General features: G+C 39.2%; 1 protein-coding gene across 1 annotated transcript in view; it reads left to right on the plus strand.

Annotated features, from left to right (window-relative positions):
- Nucleotides 1-26,333, plus strand: part of LOC131062988 (uncharacterized) — a 75,813-nt gene extending 49,480 nt beyond the window's left edge. The window contains exon 15 of the mRNA XM_059215510.1: nt 26,034-26,333. Coding sequence (XP_059071493.1) covers nt 26,034-26,333 — 300 coding nt within the window. The remainder of the gene's footprint in view (nt 1-26,033) is intronic.
- Nucleotides 26,334-27,092: the final 759 nt, after the last annotated feature.

The raw sequence follows: 27,092 nt of genomic DNA on the forward strand, positions 1-27,092 counted from the left end.
TCTTTTCAGGGCAGGTCGAAAGAGAATGGAGAATGCATTAATGGCGACCGAGTTGCAGGTTGTTTGTGTGTCTCGATGAAGGATACCAGATCTCTTAGTGCAGATGAAGATTACTAAACTTAGTAATCGGTACACAGAGAACTATCTGATGACAGAAAGGATGTATTTAATATGGGTGGCTATCTGTCTAAGAGATGAGTACAGAATATCCAATCAATAGGAAGATATGATTTCTCATGAGCTCGAGAAGAATTATTTTTAAATTCTATCTTGGAGGGAAAATCTTATGTATACTGAGATTGGTGAGATTTGATAGGGGTAGGTGTGATAGCTGAGTAGGTAGAGACAAACAAGTTAATTGTGATAAAAATATAGAGGACGTGATTTTGAAATCGAAGGTGCAGTTGCGGAGCTGTTGAAGAGCAGAGACATGAGAGAGTCTAGAAGCAAAGACTTAGATAGAGAGCAAAATGAGAAGATCAGAAGTGAGTAGTAGAGATCAAAGACAAGATAGAGGAGAGTCGAGGCAGATGACATAGTGGGTTAGTCACGTAGGGTGAAGGGAGAAAACAAATCAGAGGGAGACGATCAGAAGGAAGAGTGAACTATTCTCAGAAAGGGAAAATTTGTAAGTGTTACAAAACACATTTGTAACAAGGTTTTTCATTGTATTTCAAAAATTTGATATTGTTGTATTTCTTTGAGTGGGTGCTCTGAGTAGGGGTAGGTGCTCCCTGAGTAGGTGCTCTAAATTGTTAGGGGGTTGGTGCTCAAAGTCATCAAGGGTTGGTGCTCCTTGGGTTGGTGCCCTAAACATATTGTAATCAATGATTTTATTGTGAGGCTGGATTGGAGCAATAGACTCCAACAACTATTCTCATCGAGGTTTTTCCCACATTGGGTTTTCCTCCTAAATCTTATGTTCTTTGATTTGATTTGTGTGTGTGTGTTATTTGATTTGCATCTTTAGTATCTGCACATTTAGATTAAAAGTTTTTAAAGATTCACTGATTCACCCCCCTTCTTAGTGACCTATTGTGTTCCTTCACACAGTATACACCATTCGAGGATGATGGTGACCCCCTCAGCAAGTCCAATTGTGGACAGGCAAAAAATTTCCAGGTTCATCGGTAATGGTTCAGAGGATCCTGTAAGACACTGCAAGACATGTGAAACCATATGGCTGCAAGCGACCAAGATAACAAAGACTACCGGTTGAGGTCATACCCTACAACATTAAGTTTTAGAGTTGGAAGTGAGACACTTGAATTCATGGGATAGCTTGAAGAAGGCATTCTAGGAGGAATTTAAACTCTTGCGGGATGACAATGAAATTGTGGCAAAAATCTATAATGCCAAACAAGGAAAATATGAGAATGTGAGAGCTTACAATTGTATGCTCAGGGAGTTGTTGAGTAAAATGGAGAACCAGCTAGTTGATGGGATGAAAAAACGGTGGTTCATTGAGGGGTTGATCCCCTTGTTGAGGAAGAAAATGAAGGTGGTACCCCCATCATCGTACACCAATGTCTACAATTGGGTGATGGGCATTATCTCGAGGAAAGAAGAAAGTCAGTGCTGATGATAGTACAAAGGAGAGCAACAACGATGGTGAAACTAAAACAATACAAGCCTTCCGACGAGATATGTTGAGAATGATGAAGGAATTGAAGGTCGAAAAGGGGAGTAAGGAAATGCGGTGCACTAACTGTAAAGTAGAAGGTCACACGAAAACAACCTGTCCAAAGAAATTGTTTTGCAATATCTGTCAAGTATTGGGACATTCCATCAAGGAGTGCCTGTACAAACTAAAGACAAGAAGCACAAGTGCTCTTTGCCCAAGAGGAACAAGCAACCTCTTCGACCACACCACCAAAACCACCTGCCAATCCTGATGCATCGCCTAGCAAGTACCATAACAATAGACAAGGGAATAATAACAACTGCTACAATAATAACAACAGTACCCCACAAAGCAGAATATAGGATGACATGAAGGGCAGACCCATGATCCAATGCCAAAAAGTAATGAATGGGGTCACTTTGTGCTGGATTGTTAGATTGGTCAAAATAACAACGCAAGTCTACTATGCAAATGGAGTGGACCTGAAATCATGGAGACGTTGACTGCCTGAAGCAGAAGGGGGTAAATATGCTGGCCGTGGAAAAGCCAGAGGAAGAAGTATTGGTGATCACCGAGCTACAAACAAAGAAAGCAATATATCGAGATCCCTGTACAGAGAAAGAAAGATTTTGGGAAGCCAGTGCCGACGTGTAACGGGCAATGGTGAATGAAAGAAGAGCCTTAAATGAAGCCATTAGTACTCCATTATGGTCAGAGTCAGAGAAAAACACTGTAAGACAGGTGCTTCAAACCACAATACCCATAAAGATAATTGACCTTCTACAAACCATGCCGCAACTAAAAATAGCAATTACAAATATAGTCAGTGTTGGTGATGACAACTCCAGTCATTAGAAACAGAACAAGCCACAAGAGAAACTGACGGAGAAACCGCCATGTGAAGGGGACGGGGTGAGTGACCAAATGTTGCTGACGGTGAGCATTGGCAAGAAGCCAATCGTTGTGGAGATGGAAATTATGGGAATAAAATTAACAAACACCATCGTCGATGGAGGCTTGGGAGCAATGTACTATTGAAGGAAACGTGGAAGAGCCTTGGAAAACTTACACTCTGGCTGCCAACCTTCAACTTGGTGGGTGTCAACCAGCATGGCATTAAGCCCTTAGGGACTTTGATGGCACAAAAGATAATAATTGGGACACAACCATTCTTCTTGGATTTCGTTGTCGTCCCATTACAGAAGAAGGCGTACAAGGCTCTCCTTGGGAGAGAGTGGTTAATCACTACCAATGCAGATCACAACTGGAAGCTAAACACACTCTTGATCAAGAGTCAGGGAAGGAAGTGCATCATCAACCTGAGGAATCAAGTGGTGAGTGAAGAATTGGCATCTTCAAACTCGGAGTCCGAAGACAGAGAGTGGAGTATGTAGGAAGGAAGAGGATGGAACCGAATGACGAAGGGGTATTGGAATTGGAAGATTACTCGGAAGACGAAACAAGTATTTTTAACGAGCGATTTCACTAGTAGATGGAGGATTATGAAGTCTTCCACCCAGAGTAACATGCTATAGATCGCGAGGATTGAAGAAATTGCCGAAGGTACGAAGAGTGCTACCTTCCCTCTAGTTTATGAAGAATATAAGGGGTGGCATGAGTGGATGAGACGCTTGCCCATTGTTTTGAAAGGAATAAAGTCATGAAGAATGAAGAGCCGAATGTGAAGAAGGTAAACTTGGGTGGTGAAGGCAACCTAAAGGTGATTCTTGTTGGTGACGATTGGGACCCGATACTGAAGGTGACAACATTCAAAATATTCATGGAGTATAAGGACACCTTTGCATGGACGTACAAAGACCTGAAGGGGATACCACCGAAACTATGCGTCCACAGAATTCCTCTCGTACTAGGTGCACAACCCATACGAAAGCGGCCCTACTAGACACAAGGAGATTGAAAAAATGCTGGAAGCTAGCATAATATTTGAGGTGGAAACAAACGAGTGGGTCTCGTTGATTGTTATAAGTTTGAAAAAGGAAGTGTTGTGACCTAATCACACATCACCCCATTCAAAATGGGGACCCCCTACTTTTTAGGCCATCTCAGTCTTTTGGTTTTAGTTTTTGGGGTCTTTTGGTAGCAGTCTCATCAGTCTCTCTGGGTTTGCGAGTGAGTGGGGTCATTTTGATCAAGTCTGCTTTTCATTTGAGTGAATTTGGTGAAGTCTAGGGCTCGTTTTGTCAATTTTAGGGTTTCTACCTTCAATCCTAGATTTTAGGGGTTTCTTTTAGGGTTTTTGGAAAAATTGAATGTAGAACTGAAATCAAGACCCTTCAAGGAACCTCCCAATAAAATTTGAGCGAATTCTGAGCAACTTTCTATTTTTAGAAAGTTCCCTTTTTAGGAATTTTACTGCCTCCCAGAATGTCTTCATTTTGCCAAAATCAAACTTACTATTTTTAGTAATTTCTATTTTTAGAAAGTTTCTATTTATAGTAAGTCATCCTATGTCCTATTTTGGGGTCTAACTCTGACATTTTGAAAAGTTTCTATTTTTGGAAAGTTCATTTTTGACAGAACCATTCAGGCAAACTTTGAAGACTGAGCATTCTTGAAGATTTGTACAAATCCGGAAAGTCAAAAGCAGACAAACTGGATCAAAAATGGCTGTATGGCGATCCATTCCAGAAGTGGAAAGCATAAAATCATCTAAGTTTGGAAAGTTCATCTCTATTCCTAAAGTGGCATTCTAATTTGGAAACATCAAAATCATCTTTAAGTCTGGATGAAAGGGGATCAAATTCCAAGGCAAAGTGATTTTGGTGCCCAAGATCAGGTATGGGCGCCAAATCAAGGTCATCATGGAACTCATCAAAATGTCAAAATCCCTCCCTATATGCAAACTGCGCACAAGCAGGAGGTCGGGCGCTAAAGTGACTACCTAATGGAAAGTTTGGAAATTTCAAAATTCCATGCCTTGTGAAGAATAGTGCCTTAGGAGTCAGATGGGTCCCAAAGTAGAGGTATCAAGGAAAACTCCAAAACATGAAATTCCATGCCTAATGCAAAATCCCGCCCAAGAAAGTCATAAAGCGCCAAATAGGGGGTAGCATGGAAAAATTGAAGATGTTCAAAGTCCTTGACAAGTACAAAATACCGCTCTAGGAGTTGGAAGTGTGCTAAAAGAGAAAGGTCATGGAAAGTTCCAAATTCAACAAATTCCATCACCACAGGCATATAGCGCCCTAGTCTTGGATAGGGCACTAAAATGGATGATGCATGGAAAAGGTTCAAAATTCATCTCTCCTTGGCCAAGGTAAAAATCCGCCCAAAGTCTTGGAGGGGCGCCAAATGGAGAGAGCTAAGGAAAACTTCAAAAAGTCAATTCCATGACTTAGTCAAAATCACACTCAAAGAGACATGATAAGGGCACTCAAAAGTGACATGCCATGGAGAACTTGGAAAATGTGAAATTCCTTGACCATCTACAAACAACATTCAAGGAAGAATCTAGGCAACAAATCCATTAAGGCATGGAAAATGTGCAAAATGATGAAATTCCACCATACAAAGTGAATTCCATGGCCAAGGTTGGAAATTTTCCAAGGCAAAGGGGAATTTGAAGGTCAGGAATGGAATGAAGAAGCAAGAAATCCCCTCGAGAAATTGTTAGAAAAATCCATTTTAAGACACCAAATCTCGTCCGAATTTCAAAATTTTTGCAGATTTGGAATTGTGAGAGAATTCTCTCTTGGACCCAAGTCCTAAATTTTAGGAAAATTCCTAAAAAATAGGAAATGTGGCAAATTGATGAAAAAGCCTCCTCGAGACAAGATGAACTCCAAAAGCACAAAAATTCCTTCCTCAAGGAACAAATTTCCAAAATTTCTTCTCCAGTTCCGAAATGTGCCTAAGGTTGGAAGAAGAACGTGAAAATCAAGTTTCAGAAAGGAAACTTCAAGAATTCAAAAAAATTCCTTCCTCGAGGAAGAAATGCACCCAAGATGAAGAATTCTAGGAAAGTGGAAAGTTGACTAAGTGTTGGAAATTCTTTCCTTCGGGACAAAATTCCAAGCAAGGAAGAAATCACACCCAAGGATGAATTAAAGAGAAAATTTCTAAGGCAAAGTAGGAATAAAGGATGAACTGAACAAGAAATTCCCCCTCGGGAAATTTTTTGAAAAATCCACTTCCGGGCATCAAATCACATCCAAGTTTCAAAATTCTTTCGGTTTTGGATTCGTGAGATAATTTTCTCGAACCTAGAACTTGGAACCCTATTTTTGTAAAGTGGTGGAAAATCATTAAAAATCTCCTCTAGAGCAAGGAAAGTTCGAAAAACTTCAAGAAAATTCTCCATGGATCAAATTTTTCTCTCTCTAGGGGTTTCTTGCCAAGTGGTAGATGGGTCAACGCATGTTGAGTCAATGGAGCATCTTTTTGCATGTAAGAACCCTGCTGGTTCTAACTCTCCTGAAATACTATTGCTGTTGTGTTTTTGGATTTTCAAGGTTTTTGAACAATTTTATAGCATAAAATAACACATGTGCCAGGCAAGAATTGCACATAAAACCAAATAGAAACAAAATTGAGAGCAACTGCAACTATATTATGAATAAGATACCGGCTACAATAAATCCTACTACTAATTGCATACCCATGGGTCCTTAGCTTATTTTAAATGAAGAAATTGGGTGTTTGCTAGCCAAAACTGGGAAACTGACCAAAAAGGCTGTACAAGTCCAAGAAATGATTTCTCTGAGCCAGAAAGTAGGTAGAATAGCTTGAAAGGACTAGACATTGGGAATTGTGCATTCAGAATGCACTTTGGGTAGGCGTTCCAGCCTCCCAGGCAAAACACCTCTTTTCTGGAGCCCCATGTGCCAACCAAATTGGTACGACCAACAATGAATCCTATACGGCTGGTTATTGAACTGAAAGAATGATGATAATGAGGCTTCTAAACTGTATTGCCTCCTTCCTTATTCCAAATCTGCAAATAACTAACACAAATAACCTCTGATGAAGCACCTGAAAACTTTTGTGTGAAGCCCTCTCAGTTTGCAATAATTCAGTTGATCTTTCATAGCCTCAGAATCACAAATCCATGAAGAATGAACGTTCTTCAATAGCAAACCCTATGAAACCCTTGTCTCAGACAATCCACAGAGAATATAACAAGCAATGTCAAATAATCAATAATGAGTTTGAATTGCCTTCAATTCCCTTATAACCCCCAAATGACACGATTTTCCACAAGTACGCCTAAATGCTTTTAAATACATTTAAAATATATTTAATTACTTTTGCATAGTTTCAATAGTCACTTGGGCCCCTTATTTCACTTAAGTGATTTAATTAAAATCACTTTATAATATTAAGTGGCCTTTTAATTTAATAAAGTCACTTTATGACTTTATAATAATCATGTAAGTTTATTAAATAACTTAACCACAAGAATATTAATATCTCCCTCAATATTCAGTCTTTTGACGAACTGTCAAAAGCAGGGGTCAACACTGAATAACCCCCCTGTGTCCAGGTGCCCTGACTAAACATAGCACTACTGCCAGATTGACTTACTAAAAATAGTAAGTCCCGCAACTAAGCCCACACACCAACTGCTAAGGCCCTAGAACTGAACCCAAGACTAAACTGAAGAAGTGGAATTGCCACTGAGACTCTCTATCCAGAATGTTAGCCTATGAGAGTCCAAAAATGATAGGCTAACCCATCAGTCATAGAGACTGACTAGGGTGGGGACATCACATCGTAGGAAGGCATAGTGGCACATTCATTGTTGGAATATTTGACCATGGTGGCAACTAATTCATTGCATGACAGCCATCATACTTAATGCAGTGGTGGAGCATCTTTCGCATGTAACTATCGTAATCAGGAGATGATGGAGCATTTATTACACATTGGGCGAATTTGAAAGAAGTGGTGCATTTAATGCACAATGGATACCATTTTGAGCACATAAAATTAATTGTATATGGGCATGATGGGTCATTAATTGCTGATTCCCACCTTGTTGCATCATGTGTGGGGAATCTTTTTGGGAAACCCTTATTAGGGTTTTCATGTGTCCTCAAGGCATGAAGCCTATATAAAGGGGTGACCCCCTCATTTAGGGAGGAGGAGAGATTGTTTTTAGAGATTGTTGCTTAGAGTTTTTGAGGTATACACTTAATACATTGTTCAGTTGTTGGTGTATTCTTCTGTTATTTCGAAGCTTGCATGGTCTTACTCTCTTCAGTTAGATTAGATTTACTTTCGTGATTATTAGATGAACATGATTTGATAGGATTGCTTGCTGTAGAATCCAAGCTCATACCTTTTGTGTGCAGCTGATTGTCGCATACTTTGCAAGGTTAGTCTGAGCCCATCATATGTGTATGCTTAACTTCGATCATCGGTGAAGATTGTTCAAATTGATGGTTTCCATTGATGACCTAAAAAACCTTTTCACACCCTCTGAAGATTGCACTGCCTTCGCGTAGTTGTGCTCTGTTGGCGAAGCGAAGCTTGGTTTGATTCAGCTCAAGTGATGCCGTCTCTTTGTTCTTAGGATTAGATTAGTCTTAGCATAGCTCTATCAACCCTTACCTTATTTTATTTTCAGTATATTCCAAATCGACAAAGTCCCACAAAAACATTGTTTTCAAAGCTAAATCATTTGTATCAAATCCTCGAACTTGCACAAATTTGCTTATCTTCTTCAAGTGAATGTGTAAGGCCCCTTGGGTTAACATCAAACTCATTAACTGATTGAGTCACGTCCACGTTTTAAAGGAACCTTGAAATTAGCTGTTTGATCTTTCTTTGCAATCTTAGCATATGGCCTGATTTTATTCAAGAGAGAGTAAAGTAACCATTGGTAACTTTTTTCTATGTTAGACATAGTCCTAAAAAACACGTCAACAGGAAGCAAAACAAATACGGATTTGTGTGGACTCTAGGTGTCTCAATGCAGTAACAATCAAGGACTCGTTCCCAATCCCATTCACTGACACCATATTGGAGGAAGTAGCAGACCATGAAATGTACTCCTTCATGGACGGATTCTCAGATACAATCGGATAAGAAATGTCGAGGAAGATAAACTCAAGACTTCCTTCATGGTGGAGGACGGGGTGTATGCGGACAACAGGATGTCGTACGACTTGTGCAACGCCCCAATCACCTTCTAGCATATCATTCTACATATCTTTGAAAAGATATCCGTGGGGAATTTCAAAGCATTTCTAGATGATTGGTCAATATACAGCAAGCAAGAAACTCATCTCACCACACTTGGCTACATAGTTTGTAAGGTAGGATTGAAGACGAACCTGAACAAGGTAGGGGTCATTGTACAGATGGAGGCATTGAAGAATGTAACAGGAGTCAAATCCTTTTTGGGTCATGTTGGTTACCACCGAAGGTTTATAAAGAAATTTGCTCAGATTTCATACCCATTGGACATGCTGACGAGGAAAGGACAATTGTTCACATGGGGAGATGAGCAAAATAAGGCATTTTAGGAACTGAAGTCGAGACTGGTGAGTGCATCGATATTGGCGTACCTAGATTGGAATAAGGAATTCCATGTGCATGTGGATGCCTCCAACTATGCAATCGGGGCTACATTGGCACAAGTAGGCGTATAGGGACTGGATCACATGGTGTTCTTTACCAGTCGACTACTCTCGAAGGCTAAATGGAATTATAGTACAACAGAGAGGGACGCACTGGGAATGGTTACTCCATACAAAAGTTTTGTCACTACCTCCTGGCGATACTGTTCACATTCTATGTGGACCATCAAGCCTTAATGTACCTGGTAAAAAAACCTACCATTCAGGGGTGAGCGAGTAGGTGGTTGTTGTTAGTGCAGGATTTCACATTCACTATCATAGTACGATTGGGAAAAAGCCACATCTTCACGGATCAGTTGTCAAGGATTAAGTCAGGAGAGCCACCTGATGGGGTAAACGAAGACTTTCCGAGTGCCCATTTGTTTCAAATTACTGCACTACCACCTTGGTATGAAAGCATCAAGGAGTATCTATCCACTTCAACCTTTCTGAGACAGATGCTGCCAAACAAGAGGAGGAAACTGGCATTTAAGTAAAAACGTTTCAGCTTATAAATGGATTGTTATATAAGATGGGTCTTGACCAAGTGTTGCGGAGATGCGTTACGTAGGAAGAGATTCTTGGAGTCTTGAAGAAGTCATATGAAGGGTTGGCAGGAGGCCACATGGGATTGGATACCACCGCGTGAAAGGTATTACTTTTAGGACTATGGTGGTCGAAAAGCTAGCCAAATTAGGTTCCTTCTCCTCAATAATTAAACCTTGGGAAGCCTTAATTCTACAACTTCTTCTTATGGGGATACTATAGGTAGGACTAATAGTATTAAAACTCATGCACTAAGGGAGGGAAATTGGAAAGTTGAATTTTGTCCTAGATCAAATGCAACCACCTTCTATGTCTCTGTCTCTGCTTCTCTCGCCTCGGATACTGGAGGATCAACAAGTTCAGATTCAACATCATAAACAACGGGATGAACTGCTGCGGTGCCGCTGTCTCTACTTTTGTTTGAGAGGTGGGGTCTGGATTTTATTGGACCACTAAAAGTGAGCCAGGTACAGCAGTGCAAGTACATTATGGTGGCAACGGAGTGTCTTATGAAGTGGGTAGAGGCGAGAGCACTTCCGAACAATACTATTGTCAGTACAACAGAATTCATCTATGAACAGACAGTGATGAGGTGTGGGATCCATATTACAATTGATTGTGGAGTGGATTTTGTGAACCACGTCATTTAACTCATGACCACCAAGTTCAAGATTTTTCACAACCTCTCCAGCCTGTACTATCTGAGGGCCAACGGTCACGCAAAATCGACAAATAAAGTGTTGGTTTCTGTGATTTATAAGTCTTGTGGCATCAAGGAGGAAGATTGAGAAGAGAGATTCTTGACAATGCTATGGGCAAATTGTACGACATTCGAGGTGATGATAGGACACACTCCATTCCAACTAATGTACGGGTAGGAGGCGGTGGTTTCGGCCAAGTACTTGGTTCTAAGTTTGCGGATTGCTGTTGAGAATCGATTTGGTGACACAGAGAGTTTGAAGGAACGTCTTCTGAATTTGAACAAGTTCGATGAGTGACAGGTAATGGCATAGTGGGCAACAAAAGTCATGCAATGCCGATAGAAGTTATGGCATGATAAACACCTCTGAAGAATGAACTTCTTGTAAGAACCACAAATCTATACTCAAGAAAATAGCATACTAACTAAACTATGTGTAATTAGAGCTTTCAAATAAACTTAATTGCTTCAACTGAAGATGAAAATTAAGTATTTAACTAACTACTTTCGTCAAATTAAGAATCTAACTAATTCAACTGAAAAGTAGTTAAAGTTTTATTGAACATAAAAAGGAACAAACTTCTTTTGCCATTTAATGAAAAGGAGAATTCAATATAACTACTTTTCTTTTTCAAAAGATAAGATAAAATTTTAGAGATTACAATCAATAAGCTTTCCATTTGAATTCTTTTGTATCAAGCCTCGGCATAGTCTAGAAGAGGGACAGCATCATCAAGGGCTTTTCCACCCAACCATAGACCTGGCAGTCTCCCGCACACCTTCAAATTGGAAGTGGCCCTACCCTTTGTGAGGGTGCAGACTAAGTATTAGACCTAGTTGCCATCTTTCCATTTGAGCCTAGTGTTTAGAGCCTACACAAATCTAGTAGGTCGCACATTATAGGTACCCTTTAACTAGTATGACCATCTGACTAGTAGGTATAACTGGTTCTTGTGAACTAACAGTTGCATGCTTTAAGCAACACGACCTTGGCCAAGGTTTCATTTAACATGCACAACAAATTGCTGTTAGACTTCACCACCCTTACTCGACTTGTACACATTGGAGTTCAATACAACACATAGGTTTCTAAACAATAGGTACAACTGAACCATTGTAGTACCAACAATAAATGCCCCTTAGTTTCTTGACGACTGACATTAAGAGTCTATATGATCTTCAAGGAAAAGTGACACATATAGTTCAGCCTCTGCTGTAAATCCGACTCATATTGACCCAACTGTCTACAAAGGTTCTATTAATTACATCTCAACTTTTTGAATAGAGAATCGATTTCCCACTTAGTTACTTATAAACACAAGAACATTTAAAATACATTCAGATTATGCAACTTCATATTTATACCTTATGACCTGCACCGACTTAATGATGAGATCCCTCATCGGTCTTACGACCTGATTCAGAGGTTGATCAATTACCCAATTTCAATTTTTAATAATGATTCATGTTGGCTTATAATTGAACAATACGTATTGATAATAATACAATAGAGACGATCCACCTAGCGGTTTACGTATTCTTTCTTGATTAAGTTTATTAACAAAGAGACTTCAAATACACTGCACTGTTATACCATGAACAGGGTATATAGGCAGTTCTTTGTTTTGCTCTCAGATCCTCTCTATAATAGACAGATTTAACTCTCAACAATGCGCTATTCATACACATACATATTCGAATATTCAAATCATAATAAACAATAATGCTGGCACAGTATCGAGACTATGGTATCCATATTAAACAAAAAGGAAAAATGTGCTTGAGCTGTGGCGATGCTGTTAAAGGATGTCGCCTCTTGATGGATAATCCACCGCCACACTTGAACAAACTTCCACGATGATCCCATAGAGTTTCCCTTAAGACTGAGTGCCAAAAAAGCTAATGATACAATACTCAAGGATAGTATGAATAGGAATGATAGCAGTGGTTTGCAGATGAATTTTGCTTAAGCAAAAGGAGCCATGATGTGTGGATGTGTAATGTCCCCATTTTTGGAGTAAGAGTAATTAATTAATTTAATTAGTTAAGTTGTCCAAATTATTGTTATTTTTTTATGGATAGCTTAATTAATTATTTTAATTAATAGTATTAAGTTAATTATTTATAAAGTTATCAAATAAATTAAAAATTAAAAGATGAGTTTATATTTAATTAATTTAATAAAGTGACTTAATTTAAATTTATATCATAAAGTCACTTAAGTGAAATAATATTAAATTAATATTATTTCTAGAAGCTTCTGGATGATGGATTAAAAAAGTATAAAATGAGGTTTAGCTCAGCTTCTAATCAGCCAGGAATTGATATTTGCTTTGTGAAGTTTGCAGAGACTAGGGTTTTTGCAGGATATTGTCTTTGGGAACAAAAACTCCCATTGATAGCATAACTGAGGGAGTGAAAGATCTCTCGAGGGGGTTGCTATGAGGAGGTGATACTACAGTCATCTCAATTGTGCTCGATTTGTGGCCAAGTGCCAACTTGTTAAGGTTCAATTTTGAAGGAATCAAATGGAGACTCTTTGGTGTGATAGACTTCATTGATTGTGCTACATGAATGCTGATTGTACCTTCCAGTCTCTGAGTTTTATTTCAGTCATTGTCAGTCTTGCCACGGCTAAGGGCAACCCCTGACTTGCTTATTGAAATCCATATTGGCAATCTACTCGCTTCCTAATTGGAACGCTACATTCAATGGGTGGCATCATTGGGAATTGAAGCTTGAATTATGGGCTGCAAACTGTACGATCTGCTTTAAAGACACCTTCAGATTTGACAGCAGCTTCATGGTGGTCGGTTTTGGAAAAGACTTCAGCTCCTTGGTGCATTATCAACTGAATTTGTATCTGCATATTAGGAGAGAGAAGGCGATTTCTTAGCAAGCATTTTGGAGGTGAATTTAGGGAGGATTCAGTCATATTTCAGGTCTGAGACAAGTTGATGAGACCTGCCATATCCCTTGATTCTGCTTATATCTTCAATTTTGTGCATCAAATCACTCCTAGATTGGAGCGCCCCATTGGAAGGAGATCATTGAAGAGGCTAAGTGCTTAAAAGGAGACATATGTGATGGTGTTTATTTATTAACAGTCTGCAGATCAGAACAGGGGCGATTTTGTAGAAGGGTTTGATTTGGCAAGGTGAAGGCTCAAGGTGGAAGGATATTGCTTGCTCCTTCATCAATACACTAAGGCGATTTATCCAAGTTTTCCTTTGACATCGTATTCATTGAATTTTTTGGTCATATGTGTATGGATTAGTGGCAGCCATAGTTCTCAGGAAATTCTGATAATAAATTGTGAAGAGCCAAGAGTCTTGGCCATTTCTCTAGTATTTGTAATCAGTCCTGCATTGAATAAATGATTTAGTTGTGAAACTCTATATGTGCTGTTATAAGTTCTAATCTGAGGATGCCTACCATATGTTTGATGAAATGACAATTAGTTGTATGTGATAAATTGTATGGGTCCTTTGTTGTTTTCATTAGCCAATTTGTTCTTTAGCGCATTGCATTGCATCTATGTGAACAAACAAGTAAACATACACTCTTTCAGCAGCAAACAACCATAGGAGCAATCTGAAGTTTTGTTTCAGTCATATGTCAAGTGTTCGACGAAATTTTTCAAGGGCTGCATAACACGCAAGTTATACTGCAGTCTAGAAATCGCATAACACGCAGGTTATACAGACTAAGAGTTAGAACAGCAGGTTAATAGCCTATTGTTTGACAAATATCCTTGCATATTCAGTCTATCAACAGCAGGGGATATTTCAGGATTAGAGAATGGAAGATTGAACCCCCTCTCATCGAAAATGCCTTCTCTTTAATGAATGTGAAGTAAACAAAAGAAAACTGCCCATGCAAAAATGTCCACCATTTTGTTCGATGGTTTCAAGCAAGGAAAATCTGAGTGGTGGCGGGGAGAGAGTAACGTCTCCATCCCACTTCACAATATTTTAATGAGCAAGGCATCGGCTTACTAGCCAATAACATATTTCCCATAATGGATAAAACATAACGAATTTATATATGTAAATACATATCCACGTATGAGTTATATCTCATGCTTACATCTATATGTATATACGTGTATATATACATACGTCATTTCATAATAATTTGGATGTACATATACATATACGCATATAAGTATGTATGTATGCTATATACACTCATATATGTATATATATTTATATATATATGGTCATCCAATTTACGAGCAATAATAAGTCAATTTATAATCGTTATTAAAATTATTTAGCTTAGGAAATACAACACACATAACTCAAAAAGAAGAGAAAAGGATAAGACTGACCACCTACTGACTGACAAGATGACATGATCACCCAAAGGCAACAATCAACTTCTAACAACTTATCTTTAGACTCAAGGCTTGATGGCAAGTTTGATCTCTTCCAAAGTTTGCAATCCTCTCATTGATGATACTCTCCTTCCCTCCTAAGGGCTTTGCTTATCCTGCATCCACTTGGTTACATGAAAATGGTTAGACTAATCTTATCTTCTCATTAATCATTAATATATATAAAATATACATTTCCTATAATAATGGTTCATTTCCATTTACCGATTTATTTTAAGATTACTCATCCACATATGGAAGTAATGATATATCAATGATTAACCACACACAATTGCATTATTCAATATAAAACCATTGTTGAAAAGAGGGATATAACATATTCTGCCCTTTGTGAATCATTGTGCTCAATGATTGATTATTAACATTCAAAACCAAAATATTAATTGTTCATTTCAACATCACAAATAGCTCAATTTTTTTTGAAAAGATAAGGAAATTTCTGAAGGATTTCCTCATAATCCTCCCAAGTGGCACTATGTTCTGCATACTGGTCCCACTGGACCTTGCATTGCATAACCTTGCAGTTATGTAAGCGAAGCTGACATACCTCAAGCACTTTGAGTGGTTTGATCATAACCATCCCTGGATCCTGCACCTACAAGGAGTTCCAATCAATCATACGATCATAATCTGCAATGTTTTTTTAAGGATAGGAAACATGGAAAACATTGTGCAATTGGGCGAGAGCTAGAGGTAGAGCAATTTTGTAGGCTACTGGGTTGATAACCTCTAGGACTTCAAAGGGTTCCACACATCTTGGGGCTAGCTTGGAGGCTTTTCTAAATTTGATAGAACTCTTTTGTGGTTTAACTCTTAAGAGAACTTTCTCTCCCACCACAAATTGTCTAGGAACTCGCTTTGCTTTTGCATAGCTTTTCTGTCAATCGTTAGCTTCTGCTAACCTTTGCTTGATCAGCTTAACTAGTTCTTCCATTTCTAGGAGCATCTCAGGATTGAGGGTTATTCTATCTTCTAGCTTGTCCCAGCTGATAGGAGTTTCACACCTCCTTTGGTACAATGCTTTGACGGGCGCCATCTTTATGGTAGATTGATATGAATTTTTGTAAGCAAATTTCAGTAGAGGAAGATAATCTTCTCATTTGTATTGCTGGTCTATATAGTACACTCTTAAGAGGTCCTCCAAAACTTGGTTCACTCTTTCTATTTGTCCATCTGTCTCGAGATGGTAGGTTGAGCTGATGTTTAACTGGGTTCCTAAAGCTACAAACAAGGTTTGCCAAAACCTGGATGTCATTTTGGCATCCCTATCAAATATAATCCTCTGGTACCCCATGCAAATGAAAAATCTCTTGAACAAATTTCTGAGCAATTACAAGTGCTCCATCAATCAAATTTCACGATATAAAATGTGCTACCTTGGTGAGTCTATCCACCACTACTAAAATTGCATTATGTCTATTCCTCATCATGGGTAAACCTTGAACAAAATCCATGTTGATGATTTGCCACTTCCATTCTGGAACGACGTGTGGTTGCAGCAACCCTGTCGGATGTTGGTATTCTGTTCTTACCTCTGGCATTCGAAGCATCCTGCCATAAATCGCCAACATTTTAGTTAGTTGGATGTCTGGAATACAATGTTGAGTGTACCTCCTTCCAAACTAGCTTCCTTAATTCCGGAGAATCTAGAATATACATTTTTCCTCTGAATCTCAGAAGTCCATCTAACTCAATGTTGAACCCTTCATAGTTGGGATCTTGAGAATTGTCTTGTAATGCCTCTCGGACTTGTTTGTAATAGTCATCCCCTTCAAGATTTCACAATTTTTGTGCTCTAAAATCTGTGTTAACAATTACCATGGAAGATAAATGTCTTCGGCGACTCAAAGCATCTGCCACTCTATTCTCCTTACCCTTGATATAGCTGATTTCAAAATCATAGTTTGAAATTAGCTCCAACCATCTTCTTTGGTGAGAATTTAAATTAGGCTGGGTGAATATGTATTTTAATCCTTGGTGATCTAACCTAAGCTCAAATGTTTTCCCTATTAACTAATGAAGTCACATCTGGAGAGCATGTAGAATGGTTGCCAATTCAAGGTCATGGGGTGCGTAGTTTTGCTCATAATTCTTTACTTTCTTGGACTCATAAGCAATTACCTTCTCGTCTTTCATAAGGACCCCACCTAGCCCTTATCCAGACCCCACCTGACACTTTCAAAATTGTTGTAGTTAGCTTCTCTTTTCGATATTCTAAAGCTTTCTGACATTTTTTCGTCCACTCAAATCTTTTCCCTTTTCTCTAAAGGGTAGTGATAGGATGTGCTATTCGAGAAAAAAATATTACAAATTTTTTGTACTAACTTGCCAATCCCATAAATCTCCTCACCTCCTGTACATTCCTTAGAATTGGCCATTCTACTATGGCTTTTGCCTTTGTCGGATCTACTGCTATTCCCTTAGCTGAAATGATATGCCCTAGATATTGTACTTCTTTCTGAAAGAAGGCATATTTGGATAGCTTTTCATATAGCTTGTTTTCTCGCAACCGTTGTAGAACTCTTTGCAAATGTTGAAGGTGTTCCTCCTCACGCCTTGAATAGATTAGAATGTCATCCAAAAACGCTAGCATGAACTTGTCTAGACAATCTCTAAACACACTATTCATCAAATTTATGAATGTTGCTAGGGCATTGGTGAGCTCAAAAGGTAAGACAGTGAATTCATACTGCCCATATCTTGTCCTGAAAGTTGTCTTATGTATATCCTCTTCTTTCAATCTTAGTTCATGGTATCTTGATCACAAATCTATTTTGGAAAATACTGCAGCTCCTCGCTTTTGGTCGAATAGATCATCAATTCTTGGCAAGAGATACTTGTTTCTAATGGTGGCATATTAAGCCTTCTTTCGTTTGAGCAAATTTGGTTAAGACTAGGGCTCGTTTTGTCAATTTTAGGGTTTCTGCCTTTAGTCCTATATTTTAGGGGTTTCTGTTAGGGTTTTTGAAAAACTAAGTGTAGAACTAGAATCAGGACTCTTAGAGGAACCTCCCAGTAAAATTTGAGCGAATTCAGAGCAACTTTCTATTTTTAGAAAGTTCCTATTTTTAGGGATTTTATTGCGTCCTGAAATGTCTTCATTTTGCCAAAAAATCAAACTTACTATTTTTAGCAAGTTTCTATTTGTAGTAAGTCATCTTGCGTCCTGTTTTGGGCTCTAACTCTGACATTTTTGAAAAGTTTCTATCTTTGGAAAGTTCATTTTGTTACAAGTCCCCGTAGGCAAACGATGAAGATTGAGTATTCCTGAAGAATCTGTCTAATCCGGAAGGTCAGAAAGAAGACAAGTTTGATAAAATATGGCTAAGTGTTGGTATCCATTCCTGAAATGGAAAGCTCAAAAAATTCACCTAAGTCCGGAAGAAGCAAGATGAAATTCTATCTCCAGGTCAAAACTCCGCCCAAGGAAGTCAGATGGGCACCAAGGTGGAGTCATCATGGATAGGTGAAAATGCAATGAATCCTTGGCAATGTCAAAACTCTGCCCAAGGAAGTCAAAGAGTGCCAAATAGAGGTGAAGAAAGAAGAATGCAAAAGTCAAAAGTTCCTTCCCTAAGGCAAATTTGTGCCCTAGACCAAGGAAGGGCGCCAAAGTGGAGTGCTCAAGGAGAATGGAAGAAATTCAAAATTCCACGCCTAAGGTGAAATAGCGCCCAAGGAGTGCACAAGGTGCCAAAACCCCATGCTCATCGAGAATGCTCAACAAGGTGCATTCCCTCCCCAAGTTAAAATTCCGCCCTAGAAAGGAATAGGGCACCAAAACCACCTTGCCATGGAATTCATGAAAAGCCAAAATTCCTTCCTTCTAGCAAAATTCCGCCCTAAGACAAGGAAGGGCGCCAAAGTCAATGGGTCTTGGAGAAATCAAAACATGGAGGAATTCCATGATGCATGCATTCTAGCACCCAAGGTGTGAGAAGGGCGCCAAAGGAGGGTCATCATGGAAGATAGAAAGAATAGTGAAATCCTTCCTTGCATGCAAATAGCGCCCAAGCTTGATTATAGGCACCAAAATGAAAGGCCTCAAGGAAAACTTAGAAGGTGATGGAGAGCCACCAAATCCCATCATGGTTCAAAATTTTTTGTAGATTTGGAATCGTGAGAGATTTCTCTCTATCCTAGACTCAGGTCCTAAATTTTAGGAAAATTCCTAGAAAATAGGAGATGGCAAAAAGCATGGAAAATCTTCTCCAGAGCAAGGAAAGTCAAGCCAAGTGAATGAATCGGATGAATCTTGAAGGAATCTTCTAATTTCCCTCCGAATTGGAAAAAATGGAAATTAATGAGTTAGTGTTGATGTGTTTTTCATGCACATGCAAACACAGAATAAAATACCTAAAGGTACCTTATCCTCTCTTGAGCAAAGTTTCCCGACTGCTGAAGATCTCGCCGAAGGATTAGTCGAGGCAACTCCAAGGTTCTTGTATGTATGTTCTCTACTCGTGGATAAGCTCTTTGTGGTATGATGTGATTTTGCTGGAATCACAAGGGGACTTACACTTGATGACTAAACGTCTGATTTGCTTTGAGTATTGCTAGAAGTTAGAACATAGGATTTCACTAGCCTAGATTTTTTGAAAAAAGGAAAAAATGATGAGGGCGAGGAAAGGATCTAATTCTGACACTAAGAATGCAGGAGCAATGAATGATCTTTGATGAAATTCTAACTAAGTCTTGTTTTGACATCCTAGGACCATCTCCACAAGGTTAGTGCGATCTTCGGAGGAAAGCTTTATGATGTTCAGATCATCGCTACAGGCATAGACACCATCAGGTTGATGCATATCAGTGAAGAAGCGACAATTGAAGTTAGGCTTAAGCTGAATGATTCCAGTTGACTACACAAGGCAAGTCTGCAATCAACAAACTGCTAGTAGTATGGATATACAAATTTCACCATCAATCAAACACATTTCTTCCACTCATCTAATAACATGAAATCAAATCTGAGAAGTATAGAGACCATGCAAATTGTTGAATCGACCCATAGATTTTGTTAATGCATTAGTAGCTTTTGCAAGATAAGACTCTCCTAACTCATTAATCTCCTCTATTCTGTTATTAGTTTACTCATTCATGCTTTATGTTTATCAGACTATAACATTGATCATAATTATGATATTGATATTGAATAATGATGGATTAGATTGACGACCTACTTAACTATGTTAAGCGTCAATCAAAATGCTATCGGGCTATTAACCCGATAGCATATTAATGTTGATTCATATATGAATTGGCATTAATATACTATCGGGGTATTAACCCGATAGCATATAATGCTAACAGTTATTGTTATTGTTTACTTTAACCGATTCATTATCGGTGTGTTTATATTGATCCATTACCATTAACAATGATACCGATTCATTATCGGGTATGCTTATAGATCTGTTACCATTAACAATGATACCGATTCATTATCGGGTATGCTTATAGATCTGTTACCATTAACTATGATATCGATTCATTATTGGGTATGTTTATAGCACCGATTAGTTATCATTATGGATCGGTTGATGTAAGAGTCACGACCAAGTGACATCTTGGTCGGACATGTCTAAAAGACATGTCCGATCAAGGTGCCACTTGATCGTGGCTATCTTACTATTTATACATCATCCAAATTAAAGGAGATGACATTGAAATCGATACATGTTCATCCTCCTTACCTGCAGTAAAAGAAATATAACAATATTAGTGTCATAATCATAATATCAAAAGAAAATACACCATCCTGCATATAACTTGTCCATTAAATTGGATTTTGCAATACTTTTACAGATTTCACCATTTCTTCAATGAAGTTTTACAAGCCTTTTACAACAACATCTTGGCAACAATCTTTGCCTTCTCTTTCTATTCTACTCTAATTGCTATACTATTAACTGACTATTCACTATTTCTAACTATTCACCCTCTAACTACCGACTAACTATTATTAGCCTTTACAAAATGAGGAGCTAGGGCTTATATAGCGCCCTTAATACAATTCGATGGCTCAAATCAACTTGAGATCAATGGCCGAGATTTTACAATGAAAACCCTAATTAGGGGTTTTTACAACAAACTCAATTCTGGCCAATGAAATAATTGCATTATTTGGACACATGTCTTCTGTGAAATATTTGACCAATGGATAACCGGGGTAGGTACATAGAAGTTTGTGTCATCTTTGATGAGTTAGGTACATTGAATCTGGGCACGCTGAGGTGGACCAATCCGATTGGAGGAGTGATGATTGGGACGCCACCTTGTCTGACACTTGCAACTTGGTTGATGTTCAATTTGATGATGGTGAGAAGCTAACTTTAATTAACTCTTCTGAGACTATCTGCTTCTCCAATGGACCCTTGCTTTAACCTCCTTTGTCTTTGATGTGCAGGATGGATGGTGTACCTTTCCTTCAAATGCTGGATTGGAAGAGGTCATCTTTGATGATGCTGGACTGGAGGAGGTCGTCCCTACTGATGTTGGACTAGAGAAGATCATCCTTGCTGATGTTGGACTGGAGGAGGCCATCCCTGCTGATGTTGGATTGGAGGAGGCCGTCCTTCCCCTGGCCTTGTCTTCTTTCACTTGCAAGACAAACCATAAAATGATTAAGGACACATAATATATTTATTCTAACATAGCATTTTATACCTCAAATCATCAACAAAAAATATTAAAATGAAGCTTGCTCAAGATTCTCCCCAAGGACAGGCTCCATAAGAATTTCGCCCTGGACCCTCTGAAAGGGTCAGGAGCGAATTTTGCATTCCTGGCCAATTTAGACCTCTTTTCAACATTACCTCACAATTAGCTCCTCGCCTGACCCCAAACAAGGTGAAAAATAGTAGTTTCAAAGGATTTCGCCCTAGACCCTCTGGAAGGGTCAGGAGCGAATTTTGCATCTTTGGACAAATTCCATCATGTCTCTACTTCAAAATGCCTTCCAAGGCAAGCATACGCTATCCTTCTCCTCACCAAAGGCTAGGAATCCACAACTTGACCTTCCTCATGGGCAAACTAGGTGATTTTGGGAATTTCGCTCTAGACCCTCTGGAAGGGTCAAGAGCGAAATTCCTTCTTTAGGCTTCATTTTACACTTCCTTCACTTGAATTCATCTTGCAAGGCTTAAATAACCTCTCTCTAGCCTTTTCATGCCTTAGGAATCAAAATCTTGTCCTGACACGAAGAGGAAATAGTGACTTTGATGAATTTCCCTCTGGACCCTTTGGAAGGGTCAGGAGCGAAATTCACCTTTTGCTTGCCTATTCACACTAAATTTCACTTTCTTCACTTCACTTCATCTGGACTCCCCCATATTGAATCCACTTCCCAACTTGGCAACATTGGTTTGATCTTCACAAGGCCTAAATAGTCAAATTCGCTCAAAAACCTAGCCAGGGACAGGACCTATCCAGAATTTCGCTCTGGACCCTTTGGAAGGGTTAGGAGCGAAATTCCAATTTTAGCTCAAAATTCACACTTTTGATGGTCAAACATCTTTCCAAGGCATTCCAAATAATTTTTCTCACCCTAGTCTAGGCCCGACTTAGCACAAAATTTGGAGAAAAGGATGGTTTTAGTGTTTTTTGCTTTGGACCCTTTGGAAGGGTCAGGAGCGAATTTCTTGTTTTGAGCTCATTTCTTCATATTTGGAGACCAAAATCCATTCAAGGGCAATCTCAAGGGCTTCTATCATCTTTGTCCAGGCCTGGCTTGGTCTAAATGTGAAAGGAGTAGGTGGATTTTAGAATTTCACTCTGGACCCTTTGGAAGGGTCAGGAGCGAAATTCTTGATTTGGCTCAATTCCTTAAATTTCAATGTTTCCTAGCAACTTGAAGTTACTCCTAAAGACTTCTTCCATCCCAATTCACTTTAGTTTGCAATTGTCTTGTCACAAATTTGGAAAAAAGGTGGTTTTGGTGAAATTTCGCCCTGGACCCTTTGGAAGGGTCAGGAGCGAATTTCTTAATATAGGCTTATTCCTCCATCATTTTTAGTTGAATTCACCTCAAAAGGATAGAAAACACTTCTCCTCTCACATCCAACCCAAGTTTGACTTGATTTTGCAAGGGAAAATAGGTGGTTGAAGAATTTTCGCTCTGGACCCTTTGGAAGGGTCAGGAGCGATTTTCATCATTTGGCTCAAATCCTTCAATCTTGATAATAATTGGCAATTTGGAGTCATTCCTAAGGCCTTCTTTAATCATGATCCACACTAGATTTGGCATGAAACTAAGGGAAAAGATAGGTTTTGCACAATTTCGCCCTGGACCCTTTGGAAGGGTCAAGAGCGAATTTCCCTTTCTAGCCCAAAATCATAATTTTTTGAGACAACAATCAATTCAAGGACAATCTCAAGGGTATCCCTCACCTTGGTCTAGGCATGGCTTGGTACAAATTTTGGAGAAAATGATGGGTTTTAGGATTTTCGCTTTGGACCCTTTGGAAGGGTCAGGAGCAAAAATCTTGTTTTAGGCTTATTCCTCCATCATTTCAACTTGAGTCCACCTTAAAAGGCAAGGAAACACTTCTCCTCACCCATCCAAGCTACAAAAACCCAAGTTTGACTTGTCTTTGCTAGGAAAATAAGGGATTTTAGGAATTTCGCTCTGGACCCTTTGGAAGGGTCAGGAGCGAATTTCCTATTTTGAGCTTGTTTCGACTACTCCATTACCTCAATCCAATATTCAAAGGCAAGAACACATCAAAGTCCTTCTAACCACGCCATAAAACTCAAGAATTTGACCATCTCCGAGAAGAAAATATGAGTTTCCAAGAACTTCACTCTGTACCCTTTGGAAGGGTCAGGAGCGAAATTCACCCTCTTGGCTAAAATCCTTCATTTTTCAATGCTTTCAAACATTTCCAAAGGCCAAACATGTCCATTCTTACTTTCAAGATACCTTGCAAATCAAAATTCGGTCAAACAAGGAAGGGAATGAGGTCTAAGAAGATTTTCGCTCTGGACCCTTTGGAAGGGTCAGGAGCGAAAATCATGATTTGGGCTTGTTTGTTCAATTTTCAAACTTTCAATCTCATTTGGGAGCAAACATAGATCATTCTTCACCTAAGGAACAAGGATTGATGCCAAAATCAAGTAGCAAATGAGGTTTATAGTGAATTTCGCTCTGGACCCTTTGGAAGGGTCAGGAGCGAAATTCTCTTTTAGGCTAAAATCTTGATCTTCCAAAGCATCCCACTCCCTCTCAGGGCCAAAACATACTAATTCCTTCTCCATCATGCCAAAGCTTAGCCAAAATAAGGAGGAAAATAAGAGCTACAAAGATTTTCGCTCTGGACCCTTTGGAAGGGTCAGGAGCAAAAATCATGTTTTGGGTTTGATCCTTGACTTTTCCAACTCCAATCCTCTTTGAGAGGCAAACATAGATCCTTTCTCTTGCATCTCCACCAAGATCCTGATTTGGCTAGAGGGAAAATGAGGGCTTTCAAGAATTTTGCTCTAGACCCTTTGGAAGGGTCAGGAGCGAAATTCACTTTTTAGGCTAGAATCCTTCATTTCTACACCTCCAATCCTCTCTAGAAGGTAGCTAAATATCATTCTCCACCCAAGGGACAAGGTTTGTGGTCTAAGCAAGGTCAAAAAATAGGTGTGTAAGGAATTTCGCTCTGGACCCTTTGGAAGGGTCAGGAGTGAAATTCACCCTCCTGGACAAAATCCTCACTCTTCAACGCTTCAAACATTCTCAAAGGCAAAAAACATGTCCAATCTCCCTTTCATCATGTCTTGAATGTCAAAATTTGGTTAAACAAGGAAGGGAATGAGGTCTAGGAAGATTTTTGCTCTGGACCCTTTGGAAGGGTCAGGAGCGAAAATCTTAGTTTAGGCTTGATCACTCACTTTTCCAACTCCAAACTACCTCAAGAAGCAAACTTAGATCATTTTCCACCTAAGGAAGAAGGATTGGATCCTAAACAAGGTAGCAAAAGAGGTTTATAGTGAATTTCGCTCTGGACCCTCTGGAAGGGTCAGGAGTGAAATTCGCTTTGGACCCTTTGGAAGGGTCAGGAGCGAAATTTGACATTTTGGTCTCTCCGTCAGGACCATTTTATGGAATATAACATTTCTTATACTTTAAGTTATATTCCATATATACTGTCAGGATGTTTGAGAGTGGTTTCGGACCTCCAGGAGTTATATTGCAAAATCTAGTTTTTGGAGGATTCTTCAGTTTTCCAGACAGTCAAATTTCAGGATCAGGACATTCCAGACAACCAAATTTCAGGATCAGGACATTCCAGACAGCCAAATTTTAGGGCATTTGAAGATCAGGATGACATTCCAGACTTCATCACTCACCAACTTGACCTAGCTCGAACCTTCAAGAATGATACTTACTCACCAAGCAAGACACAATTAGCAACAAGAGCAAAACTAGGCCCCAAGGAAGACTTTCAAAGAAACCCTAACCTGGAGCATCTACTGACTCAACCTAGCTCAAGCAGAGCTTGCTATCCAGCGATCCCCCTGACAACAATCATCATGCAAAGGCTAATAGACAAAACCCTAAAAGACCTAGAAAACAAACCCTAGAAAGCAAAAAGTAGGGGTCCCCATTTGCAATGGGGCGATGTGTGAATACATCACAACAGTTAGTGAGGGACTATTTTAAGTATGATGCAAAACTCAATACAATTAGAGAAATTTCCAAATTTGAACCCAACTACAAGGAAGGTTCCATATGCATGGCATGGTGAATTGGAAAGTATGATGCATAATTAATGCAATTGCCCAAATTTGATTCCTCCAAACTTAGCAGCACATAAGGGAAGCTCTATATAAGCATCGAGATACATTTCATTTCTCACATGCGAGTTTCAAGAAAGAAGAGTTGAATAGGTGAAGAAAGTCATACTTAGATTTTTTCTCATCATTTTCGAGGAGCTTTTCTAGGATGGCAGAATCAAGCAAGGCAGCTACCATCACCAGGCAAGCATAGATAAAAGCAGAAATTAAGGGCTTTCTTCCAGATTCCAAGATTGCTTCCAGGTGGAAGGAAATCAGTGATACAAATTTAGGAACGTTCAACTTGGCTGCATTCAAGATCAGGATGTTTGGAATAGCAGGGCATAATCCATCTCCTACAGCTGTCAAGTTTGTTAGAACAGAATTGTTGCCGCAACTAGTTTTCCTCTTTCTATCCAGTGTCCAGATTTGATTCTGGAATGTGCAAAACATTACAACCAGGAGCGGAAGACAATTTCAACATCAGATGGCAAGCTGCTGGCAATATTAACTCCGGAATCAATTGGTGAAGCCTTCCGATTTCCTTCACACCATTCCATGACATACAAGACTATAAATGGAGCTAGGGCAATATATGAAGCGGGTCCTGGCAGATGTGGGGATATGATCAACAACAAGTGGTTGCTGAAGCCTAGGCCGCATATTTCTAAAATGCCTAAGATACTATCTTCGAATTCAAACAGGAATATGTGGACCTGATAAAGATGCTAAGTAAGATAGTGGGATGTTCACATACTGTGAATTTTGAACCGTGGATGCTCTTTTACATCGACGAAATCAGGAATGCTAATGGGTTAGTGGATTGGGCCAGGTTGATCAGCCACTACTTGCACGAACAACTGAGAGATTTGAAAGAAAGGAAGTCCCAATCCTTCTTCATGAGCTCGTACGTTATTTATATGCTCGCAAGAAGGGGAGGCTTTGATGGTTTGCTGGCAAAAGGAATCATGGGTTGTGGACTAGCACAACTGAAAGTGCATGAGTGTTATCCTCAGCTGCATCTTCATAATACTAATTCTTACAAGCTGGCAAATGACACCCTCACTATGTATTTGACAAGACTTATGCAGAATGAATTGCACACAAGGGTGTCACAATAGGCTAGGGCCTTGGTTTAGAAATATGGAGCCAAGTTCTTGCAATTTTCGAAGTTCACCTATATCAGAACGCAGGGATTCTCGTACCAGCCATACAAATTGCCAAGGTATCCTTCTGACAAATTGGTACAACTTGAACTCATGAGGCAGTTGACAACCTATGATCAATTACAGAAGAAGAAGAAGAAGAAGCAGTCTATTGAATTCCCAGTTGTCCTAGGTGATTACATGGAGGTGTGCCCGAGTTTGGAGGCAACAGAGGAGTTGGCATTCTATCGCTTGGCATTTTACACATCCACAACTCATTATGATCCTTATCGCCAAATCAGAAAGGTTGATGGAGTGAAATTTATGCATAAGT

The sequence above is a fragment of the Cryptomeria japonica genome, chromosome 2 (assembly GCF_030272615.1).
Source record: "Cryptomeria japonica chromosome 2, Sugi_1.0, whole genome shotgun sequence".
Taxonomy (NCBI): Eukaryota; Viridiplantae; Streptophyta; class Pinopsida; order Cupressales; family Cupressaceae; genus Cryptomeria; species Cryptomeria japonica.